At 38.2% G+C, this 12327-nt stretch overlaps 1 protein-coding gene across 1 annotated transcript in view; it reads left to right on the top strand.

Moving 5' to 3' along the window:
* C6 (complement component 6) overlaps positions 1-12327 on the top strand; it is a 65873-nt gene that overhangs the window by 15734 nt on the left and 37812 nt on the right. Inside the window, 3 exon segments of the mRNA NM_001097449.1 lie at positions 3012-3140; positions 3143-3149; positions 9061-9261. Coding sequence (NP_001090918.1) covers positions 3012-3140; positions 3143-3149; positions 9061-9261 — 337 coding nt within the window.

Genomic DNA, 12327 nt, shown 5'->3' with positions numbered 1-12327 from the left:
AATATAATGCTTAAAGCCAAATTTGATAAAAAAACACTTTAGAAACCTAAAATATTAAATGCAATGATGTATTTGAAATACCAAAATAATTAAAGTCAACTTAAATACCACAGAAGGGAAGACAAAAATAGAGCTGAAAATTGCTGCATTGTTGACTTTACTCCTGAAAAGTGCTTCAGGCGTACCCTTGACCAAGACACCTCCACAAAATTCCTATCTCCCAGCTCTCTGCAAGCAGCTACTACTTTATAGATTCCTCATGACCTGGGAGCAGTTCTCAAGCTCTTTCTTGTTTGTGACAAACTTGTAAGTATATTGTACAAGGCAGTATAAGGTCAATAGTTCTTTTTTCCTCATTGATTCCTCTTAACTCAGAAAATGAGTCTCCAACACCTCTGTTTGTCCTGCTAACTGATTGCTTTGGAAAGTTTTTCCCAGATCAGTTCCATTACTTCCTCCCTCAAATACCCACTGAAACAAATTCAAATATTGATGGGAATTTGGCTATGAGATGCATCTTACAGAACCCACAAAAGTCACACTTTTAAAAAAAATTTTAAAGTCTTATTAAAGCATAGCTGATTTCCAAGGTTGTGATAATTTCTGCTATACAACGAAGTGATTAAGTTATGCATACCCACACATCCATTCTTTCAAATTCTTTTCCTACACAGGTTATCACAGAATATTGGGTAGAGTTCCCTGTGCTATACAGCAGGTCCCTGTTGAGAAATCATTCCATATACCCCAGTGTGCGTATGCCAATTCCAAACCCTCTATCCATCTCTCCCCCACTCACCACCTGTTCCCTTTAGTAACTGTAAGTTTGTTTTCAAAGTCTGTCAGTCTGTTTCTATTCTGCAAATAAGTTCATTTTTATACTTCTTTTTAGATTTCACCGATAAGTGATATATAATATTTGCCTTTCATTGACTAACTTCATGATAATCTCTAGTTCCATTCAAGTTGCTGAAAATGGCATGATTTCATTCTTTTTTATGGCTGAGTAATATTCCACTACATATATGTACCACATCCTCTTTATCCATTCCTCTGTCGATGGACATTTAGATTGCTTCCACGTCTTGGCTATTGTGAATAGCGCTGCAGTGGATATTGGGGTGCATGTATCTTTTCAAATTATGGTGCCAAGAAGTAGGATTACTGGATCATATGGTAGTTCTATTTCCAATTTTTTGAGGAACCTCCATACTGTTTACCATAGTGGTTGTACCAATTTACATTCCCACCAGCAGTATGAAAGGGCTCCCTTTTCCCCACAGCCTCTCTTACTCTTTTTTAACAGCTTTATTGAGACTGATTCCCAGATGGGTTCTCCTGTGTACCTCTTTTATTCTCACCCTACTGCCACACTCACAACATTTCTGATGCCAAATATGTGGGGTTCCCCCCACCAAGCAACTCTCTGCAACACCAGTGGGGTACCCTACAATTTAACTGAATTTTGACCCTGTCTACCTGGAGATAGTGTCAGATCCCAAAGGTTAAAGGCTCAGTCCTGTAAGACTGCCCCCCCCATATGTTAGATGCCAATTACAAAGTCAGGTTTTCACCTGTGATTCTGTCTTATAGAGAGTTCCCACGAACCTTTCTTGGGTTTGATTGATTTGCTAGAGCTGCTCACGGAACTCAGGAAAGCAATTTACTTATATTTACTAATTTACTATAAAAGAACGTGATAAATGATACAGATGACAGCTGAGTAGGGCAAGGATGTGGGAAAGGGCTTGGGGCTTCAATGCCCTCTTGGGTACCACTCCCCTGTACTCCATGTGTTCACCAACCCAGAAGTTCTCTGAAGGTTGTACTTTTAGGATTCGTATGGAGGCTTGATTACATAGGCATGATTGATCATGACCTCTATTTCTAGCCTCTTTCTCCTCTCTGGAGAATGGAGGGTAAGGCTCAAAATTCCAAGATTGGAGTCATGGCCTGATTTTCCTAGTGACCAGCCCTCATCCAGGAGCCCAACACCTCATTGGCACAGAAGACCCGGCTATCACCAGAGATACCCCAAGCCAGTCAGGAGCCCTGTGTCAAAAGCTGTGGTCAAGGACCACACATTAGAACAAAAGATGCTCTTGGTGCTCTTAGCACTCAGGAAATTACAAATGACAAGGGTTTTAGAAGCTCTGTGTCAGGAAATGGGGCAGAGGCCATGATACATATTTTCTATTATTTCATCATATGTAATCCAGCATTACCAAATTTTTGACGCAAAACTCTTTTTCACAGAGTACTTATTAGTATCTATAGAACTTGAGAAACGATTACTATTTTGGATAAGTTTTTCATCTACCTTATATTTGTGCTAAGCTAATTAATCTTTATGTGCTTCATTTTCCTCATTTATAAAATGAGTATAATAATTATATCTACATCCCATGGTTAGTATAAATATTAAACAAATAGAATACTACTATTTAACATACTTCAAACAGTGCTAGACTGTTTTAAATGTTATTATTGTAGTCAATAAAAACAATATTAATATAATTACAATCCCATTAAAATTTTGCTGTGACTATTTCATTACTAGCCCTTTGTAAGAATTCTTTTACTGTGTATCTTACTTAAGGAAGTGGACTCAGAAGTATCCAGTAATTTATTTCATAATCTGCTTCCAAAGTTTGCACTGGTTTTACAAGTCATGAAATAAATTATGTAGTAACTTATTTATAATCTGCTTCCAAAATTTGTGCTTGTTTTACAAGTCATGAAATAAATATAAGCCCAAATTTTATTTCCTATCAAAAGCCCGGAACAATTAAGTAGGTAGAATAGGGAAAATTTCACAGAGCCCAAGGAGCTGAGTTTTGGCTTCCAGCCCTTTCTGGACACCTCCCCATGGTTCAGAAAAAAATGGACTTTCCTTCAAGCCATCTGTCAGGAGTCAAAAATGTCTGAGAAGAATTTCTTTCATACAAACATGGTAAAATTTAAATATTGCTCTACATCTATTGAATTCTTAAAAATTACTCTGTTTCTAGGTTTCATATTCTGGCAGGAGAGCCCAGAGGAGAAGTCCTAGGTAATTCTTTCACTGGAGGAATATGTAAAACCGTCAAAAGCAGTAAAGCCAGTAATCCATTTCGTGTTCCAGCCAATCTAGAAAACGTCACTTTGAGGTACGACAGCGTTTGGGGGGGCACTCCCAACACCAATGCTGATTATAGGCTCGATTTCCAATGACAAAATAGTAATGAAGGAAGGGACAGAATAAAAAGGTAATGACCATGTATAATCACCTGTTATGTGTTGGTGTTTAATTCTTCCACAACTCGATGGGGTCAGTGTGATTATCATCGACTTACAGATATGAAAATAAGGCAACTAATTTGCCCAAAGTTAAACAGTTAGTAAGCAGTGGATTAGAGATTTAAGTACAGCTTTTCCAAATTCCAGAGTCCAGGCTTTCTCCAGTGAACACATAGCTGTAACATATCCTCACTCAGGTAAATTATTTGGTTTGTCCAGAATTTTCTTACCATAGTTAGTTCTGTTAGGTAAAAAAATTTACACATGAAAGAGTATCTGGCTTCCAAAAAAAAAAAAATGAAGATGAATCTAAATATAATGGGGGTAGTTTTGCTTACCTTCCTTCCTATTTTATTAGCTAGTTTGGTTTTCTGTTTTCCTGAGTGGTAGCAAGCATACTATATATTCTCAGAATCTAGCCCAGTGCCTTACAAATAATAATTACTCCATACTTGTTGAACTGAAGTAAAAAGAAAAAATGTGTTTCTTTTAATTTATGATAAAAGAAACAAGAGGGCGTTCCTGTTGTGACGAGCATAAATGAATCCGACTAGTGACTAGTATCCATGAGGATTCAGGTTCATTCCCTGGCCTCACTCAGTGGGTTAAGGATCTGCCATTGCCGTGAGCTGTGGTGTAAGTTGCAGACATTGCTTGGGTCCTGCATTGCTGTGGCTGTGGCATAGGTCGGCAGCCATAGCTCCAATTCAACCCCTAATCTGGGAACTTTCATATGCTGCTAGTGCAGTTCTAAAAACCAAAAAACCAAAAAAAAAAAAAAAAGAGAGAGAGAAAGAGAGAAACAGTAAAGACAGGATTTTAATGGTTATACCCATGCATACCAATTTGACATGCTAGAGAGAATTTCAGAAAGTCAAATGATTTCTGAAACCACTTTACAGTTAGTCTGAGTTCAGCAAAAGTCATTCAATCTTTCTTTTTGAAAAACTTTTATAACTATACAAATACAGGCATTTTCCAATTTGACAAACTCAAGTTAAAACCATCTAATATATATTAGGAGAATGTCCTTGGGGGTCTAACTGACAAATTCAAACACCTTTTGGGAGACTTACCCTAAGAAGTCCTATCTTTGCCTGGAGGTAAATGTGACAAGAGTAACACACATGCTCCTGACCAGGTAAAAGAACCACCCACTCTCTCCCCAGAGATCCAGAAGATGCTAACCCCAAAGGGCCCACCATCACTAAAGGGGGTAGAAAAGATCTTGCTGGCCTGTGGAATAGGAACTCAGAAGATACATTTTTTCTAAAGGAAAAAATAACATCAAAAATTCTGTCACTGATGGAAGAGGTATTCTATTCTTAAGCTGTATTGAGTAGGCTCTGTAGACAGAGCCAAAACTCAAACATTTACATACAATATTGTCATGTTGGAGGATGCTTTCTAGCCCTGAAACAACCAATCCATAAGCTTAATTTCAAAATACAATAATTTCCCCAAAACCACACTGCATATATTCTTAGCAAGCATCTCTTTTCTACAATTTTACAAGTAACAAATGTTAAGCTCTGTGTATGAGGCCAAATATGGGCTCAGATAATACTTTACACCTACATAGCACCTATAGTTTTTGAAGTACTTGCATATGTTGTTTTACTCAAGTGCCATAACAGCTTTCTCAGAAACGGAAAATTATTGATGCTCATCTTCCTAATAGGAGATCTAGGATCATTGACATTAGAAACCTTCCCAGAGTAATGCAGCAAGAAAATGGCACAGAGGAATTAGAATTCTTGGCTCCTGGCTCCTAGTCCAGTGTCTCCTGTGCTAGATGACATTATCAGTGTAATGGAGGTTATTTACATCTATTGTGTCTATATCATAAAATTACTGTATAATCATTTGTTACTGTCCATCTCCTTCCAAGTTTTAATTCGAGGCCATCACTTAGGTATCTCGAAGTCAGCTATGGTAGGAATACATACAACATGAGGAAAGGTAAATGCTGTAGTAAATGACAGCTTTCCCCCACTTCCAGAAAGGTGGTTGCTAAATATTTACCAGCAAAATACTGGATCCACCCATATAACTTGGCAACCAAGCCCGCATGGCAAGTTATACCAGGAAATACAGCCTTAAAATCCTCATTCAGAAGAAAGTAAACTTCTTTCATTATCCACATAGTTTTAAAACTTGTCTACTTTAATCTGAGCTGATCTTTACCTATTATGTCAGTGAATTTTCGATAATATTCAACTGCTGAGGAAGATCATGATGATATTTCTCTAAACAAAGATTTGGAAATGACCAGACCCAAGGTCACAGCTACCGGTTTACTTTCCACTGATTTTCGTATTTCTTTGTTCATGCCGTTAAGAGGCAGCCATGCAAATCTAAGCTATTCCTTATTGGAAACAATAGAGCAGGAGACATTCAGCAGGCATCTGACTCTTTTTCTTTACAATAGCAGAGCTTATTGACACAGGTAAAATAATGGGCTAGCTGGTACATTAAGAAAGAGAGGGCTCTTGAAAGGAAGGCAATTGGGCAGGAAGTCAGAAGGGAAGACCAATAAAAGAATTCTGCCCGTCAGGGATCCCCAACTCCTAAACACAGAGCTCAGTCCCCATAAGATCTCTGCACTAGTTCCCAGAGTCGTCCACTTCCTCAAGAATCCTCCTCTCTTTTCCTTGGAGCTGCTGCTTGCTACTTGCTGTATGCTAAGCATTTTCTGTCACCAGCAAAATACAGAAAGTAGTTATGTCTAGACTTTGACTCTTACCAATATACTGACCTACCTAGACAAAGTCTCCCTCTTCCTAGGTCTGCAGAGCCCCCAAAGCCTCCCTAAACCTCTTGGAAATCCACAGCTGTAGGTTCTGTCTCTAACCCTCACACTACCAGATACTATGTGTCACCCTGTCCCCTCCATTCCTCCAATCTCTCTTAACTCTCTTCTGCCCCTTCCTACAAACCCGAACCCTTTCTTCAAACACTTAAGTGAAAGGATCAACAACACATCCAGCCCCAGGGAGCCATCAGCCCACAAGATCCATGGATGGTCAGGACTGGCTAGGAAGAATATGGGGATTGAAACCTCTCCCTAGAGTTTGGTTAACATCACTTCCTAGGAAAATCTAGGAAAATGAAGTTAATCAGAGCCCACCAGATGTTCCCTACACACCACCAAAAGAACTCATCTTGCTCTTTTCAAAAGTATCTTGCTTTTCTATATTCCTGCAGGAACAGCATTCCCATTCTCTCCTCCCCCTCTTCCTCCTTCCCTCTCTCTCTCTCCCTCTTTCTCTTTTTCTCTCTCCCTCTCTTCTCCACACATGCACATCTACTTGGTCAACAATTTCTGTGGACTTACCTCCTATGTATCTTTCAAATTCTCCATTTTCTTTCTACCCAACCCCCGCTCCCTAGGCCTGGCCATTGTCCTCTCTCACTTGGCTTCTTGGAACAGTTTTTTTAAGGGTTCCCTTTGCCTCTAGTTAGCTATAGTTAATGCAGTCTTTGCAAAACAAATGTGATGGTAACATTCCCAATTTTTCAATCATTCAATTAATATATTTAAAGAACTTACTAGATGCAAAATCTTGCCTTCAGAATTCAGTCCGGATACTTGAGCAGGGCATCTAACACTGGCCCCAGTTTCCTAGTTCAATCTAATTTTTCAACGCTGCTCACTTATAAACCTACCCTCCCACGAAGCTAATATACGTGATCAGATTTTCTCTGAGCACAGATACCCAATATCCCCTCCTTATGTGCAAATATCTTTTTCTTTAATCTGACACATCTTTTCTCCTGTGAGAGCTAGTCTATAAAACAAAGTATTTGTAGTCTGAGTTTTTAAAGAAATGTCAGCAACAATATTTATATATGATGGTGTTGCTTTGTTGTTCACAGATGAGCTTCATTTGTGGACATTTTAAAGGCCAACTAGCATGCACTGCCATATCTCAAAAGAACACTGAACTTTTGACTGTATTTTACTGTTGAGCAAGATTCTCTTGCAGCTGGGTTATTTCTTTCCTTGACTAATTGTGCAAGCTATTTAATTGTGTCATGTGGTTTGCCTCACAGTGCATTTTAATACTGAATATCTTAAAACAGATTTTTCCATTGCAAACCAGACAAGCATTTTTGACATGAAGAAGTACTCTTCAGTCAATTTACTCTGCAACTTTAAAAACTTTGTCCAGGAGGTCCTGCTGTGGCACAATGGGTTAGAGATCTGGCATTGTCATGCAGCTTGGCATAGGTCACAGCTGCAGCTCGGATTCCATCCCTGGCCCAGGAACTTCCATATGTCACAAGTGCAGCCCAAAACAGAAAATTAAATTAAAAAAATAAAACTAAAACTTTGTTCTCTTCTTACCAGCATAATCACACCTTGTACTTGGAAAATACCTGCTCTACTCATAATTAGTCAAGTCCCACTGGTTGTTTTTTCTCTTCTTCCTAGACCCAGTCAGTGAAAATTGATACCCAACCACCAGGTGGAACTAACTGATTATTGTTCTGTGTGTGTGTGTGTGTGTGTGTGTGTATAAAATTTTTATTTTCTCTTTTATATTTGACTTAACAAATGTTCTGTGACCCAATTTTATATATATATGCATATATGTACTTTTTCTCACATTATCCTCCATCATGTTCAATCACAAGTGACTAGATATAGTTCACTGTGCTATACAGTAGGACATCATTGCTTATCCACTCCAAATGCAATAGTTTGCATCTACTAACCCCAAACTCCCAGTCCATCCCACTCCCTCCCCTTTGGCAACCACAAGTCTATTCTCCAAGTCCATAATTTTCTTTTCTGTGGAAAGTTTCATTTGTGCCATATATTAGATTCCAGATATAAGTGATATCACATGATTATTTATCTTTATCTTTTTGACTTACTTCATTTAGTATGAGAGTCTCTAGTTCCATCCAAGTTGCTGCAAACGGCATTATTTTGTTCTTTTTAATGGCTGAGTAGTATTCCATTGTGTATATATACACCACATCTTCCTAATCCAGTCATCTGTCAGTGGACATTTAGGTTGTTTCCATATCTTGGCTATTGTGAACAGTGCTGCAATGAACATAGGGGTGCATGTATCTTTTGCAATGAAAGTTTTGTCTCAATATATGCCCAGGAGTGGGATTGCTGGGTAATATGGTAGTTCCATATTTAGTTTTCCAAGGTACCTCTATACTGTTTTCCATAGTGGTTGTACCAACTTACATTCCCACCAACAGTGAAGGAGGGTACCCTGTCTTCTGTCTTGAAGACTTGGTCAGTGGAGTGCTAATGCCCAACTCTGAATAAGGCTAAGAGGATGACAATGGCGCCAGAGTAGGGGAGCACAAGACCCGCCCTCCCATTTTCTACGCTTCAATTTTCTGAAAAACACCTTCAATTTGATTGCAAATGGCATTAAATTCACAGGGAGACTGAAAATAGCTCTTATTTTCTTAGGAAAATAGCTCTCCTAAGTCTGTTTAGGAGTCATTTCTTTGATGGAGACTTTTTTGACATTGCCTTTCTGAGTTTTGTAGTTATTAGTGGCAATCTTGGGCAGCACAATACCCTCCACGTTGAATTAAGAAGGGTCTGTGATTATCTTTCTCCCTCACTAAACTATTGATTGATTCACTGAAGGCAGGGAACACCACTATTCCTTGTTCCTTAGCAAAATGGGTCCTCAACAAATATTTATTGAACATGTAAATGAATGAAGCATCATTGTGTTAGGTGTTCACAAGTGGCTCTAATATTTCCTAGATGTCTTATTTCATATGGATGTTCTCCAGGTACAAACTAAAGAAGATGATTTTGAAACAGATTTCTATGAGGATTTAATTCCTCTTGAAAATAGTAAAGATCAACAAGCCACAGGTTTCGGCCAAGAGAAGAGCTCTTTTCATGTACCAATTTTTTATTCCTCAAAGAAAAGCCAAACCAGCAGCCATAATTCTGCCTTCAAACAAGCTATTCAAGCCTCCCACAAAAAGGTAAAAAAATGGTTCTTATCTTTTTATTCTTTCCTAGAAATTAGCCCCAATTGCAGAAATCATGCTAGAAGGAGAGAGTTTTTAATATCAAATCAGTAGGGTTTCTAACACAGCCATTGGTTTACATTTCTTTTGTCATATTCCACTTCAAAAGTTATAGAGATAATATGTACAATAACACTTCCTTTTGCATGCATTTACCTGTGTTTATGGTTGTGTTCTCTTTAACTGCTGTCTTATTACTTTAGGCATATTTCCTATAAACCACACCTAACAGAATGTTGCTTCTTCAATGTAATCTTACAGTCTAGGGTCTTTGCTAGAGAAATTCAGCCAATGTATATTTAGTATCCTCGCCAAAATACCTGATCATGATTCTTCTATTTTCAATTTTTCCTCCTCATTTAACCATGTTGCTGATTTCCTGTTCCTTAACTTTCATTTTCTTTGTCACATTTCTGTTTACTCTTTTTTGGTTTTTGGTCTTTTTGCAGTTCTACTAAACTTTTAAATTCTGCTGGTGGTTACTTTTCTCTAATTAAAGAGCATAACTAAAACTATTTTTCCTTTTATCGCATAAAATAATATCTATAGCCCCCCCATTTACTATTCCCCACAATCTCCTTGAAAATATATCCTTCCCCACTACTGTCATCACAGGCCTCTGAAACCTGAGTTTTATTGCGATAGTTCAAAATATTTGTATTCCAAGCTATTCCTAGGATTTCTAAGGATTGTTTTATATTTATTTTTATATTGTATATGTTCATTTGTAATTATTATTATTATTTTTTGCCTTTTTAGGGCCACACGCATGGCATTTGGAGCTTCCCAGGCAAGGGGTTGAATAGGAGCTACAGCTGCTGACCTACACCACAGCCACAGCAACACCAGATCCAAGCTGCATTTATGACCTACACCACAGCTCATGGCAACACCAGATCCTTAACCCACTGATCAAGGCCAGGGATCGAGCCTACATCCTCATGGAGGCTAGTCAGATTCATTTCTGCTGAGCCATGACGGGAACTCCCCCGGGCCCTCCTTTTAGTTTACTGATTCAGAATATCTGAGGTTGGGCATGTGATTCCGGCTTTTTAAAAGTCCCCTGGCTTTTTCTGCTGTTATATCCAGGATCGGAAATAACTGCCTAAAAATATAATCAGAGATGAAAGAGAAATGTAGGAATGTAGAAATGTACAGATATATATATATATATTTATATATATATAGATACACACACACCAGTCTCAACATTAAGATTTGCTTCACAGAATTGCTTTATAAATGTTTCAAACATATTAGAGAACACTTGTAAAACCTGGATCTGTAGGTAGACAGCTGTTATTTGATCCTGTAATAGTCTGCCCCAAAGTGGAAACATTTCAGGCTATTTGCAGTATCAGATTTGAACATTTGAAACTACTGATATTCAACCATTTTTGACTTACAAGACTGTCAATATCGTACCATTCAACCCAATATCTTTGTTTAGATCTGAACAGAATAAGGATATCTAGGGTTAAACAGAAAATGCTACTGCAACCTCTCTTAGAATTCAAATAGTGAAAACAAGATCTCACAAGCTTGAAAATCAATGAAGTTTAATGCTTTATTTATTTTGTCAATCACAGACCTGACTAATCACTTGCTGGGCAGAGAGTCTGTTTCAAAGTCAAAATACCAGTTATCTCAGTAAGATTCAGTGCTTTTTTTAAAACTGCTTTACCAAACTGAACCAACAAAAGGATGGTTAAAATTAAGCAAGATCGCACAGAATTTTGAAATAGACTGTACATGATTAATAACCTACTGTCTCATAGTTTTTTAGTCCAGAATAGTCAGTTCTAGCCATCACACAACGACAGGTGGGGCACTGTGGACATGCTTATGCTAAGTCAAGTTACCAGAATTTCCCTTGTACTTTCCACCACTCCATTTTTAAATCAACCTGGAAATTTCAAACTGCCCATTTCAGTGCCCACATCCAAATAGACATTTTGGATGTTCAGGGAGTAAGTGTGCATCTTATTAAAAGCACAAAGTCCCTCTACTTTTCCAAAGTCACACTTCCATGACAAAATTCAAGTATTAAACTTAAAAACAGAATCAATGGACATTTAAGATATAAGCTCCACAAAGGCATGATTTTTTTCTGCCTTGTTCACTTCTGTGTCCACGGCATCTGGCATAGCTGAGTGATGAATGTGTTGAAGGCAAGAAGGTAGGAAGAAGGAAGGGAGAGAAGGAGGGAGGAGGAGAAAAAAGAAAAGAGAGAGGGAGGGGCATGAATGTCGACTCTTCTTCAGTCCTTGTGGTTATTTTCCTCCCTTCGTGTTTCTCCCTTTGTGTTAGCATTTGTGCCATAATTACAGCACACAGAAAGATAGCTGTTTGGTAATTTACAGCTATAATAATTTAATTAATAAAATTTAATAATTTAATTAATAAGGATTTTTGGCTGAAATATGCTCCTCTCTCTTTTTATTACTTAGACACTACAACTTGCAAAAATTGAGAAATCGGTTAGAGTACATAAATTTTTTTACGAAGAACCACATATGTGGATACACTCATCAAACTCAGTGGCTATGGGAAAGCCACGATTTAATGCAATAAAATCTGGGGCATAGCACTAACCACCTAGTCCTAAATTAACCTGACCTAAAAAGAGACAAAGAAAAAAACAACCTCCAAACAAGTATTTCTACTTACTGATGGAGGAGAATACAAATAATTTTATTTTACCCCCTGTGTAATTTTGAGTCATAGCATTTTGGAGTTGAAAGTGGTGTGAAATGTCACAGATGAAGGCTCTGCAGGAAGTGACATTTCCCAGACAACCGAGGCCCAGAGAATTTGTTACTGAACCAAACTTGGGTTACTCGCCCATGCACAGGGAAGCCAGTCTATTGACACTGGGGTGTGGTGAAGGAAAGTGCAGCATTTATTGCAGGGTGCCAAGCACAGGGTCCTAGTGGAGCAGATTGGTTCATGTTCAAAAGATCTGAACTCCCCACTGGCTTTCAGGGAAAGTTTTTAAAGACAGGATGAGAGAGGGGAGTC

This window comes from Sus scrofa, chromosome 16, assembly GCF_000003025.6.
Source record: "Sus scrofa isolate TJ Tabasco breed Duroc chromosome 16, Sscrofa11.1, whole genome shotgun sequence".
NCBI lineage: Eukaryota > Metazoa > Chordata > Mammalia > Artiodactyla > Suidae > Sus > Sus scrofa.
The sequence above is the reverse complement of the archived record's forward strand: the minus strand, read 5'-3'. Positions and strand labels throughout refer to the sequence as shown.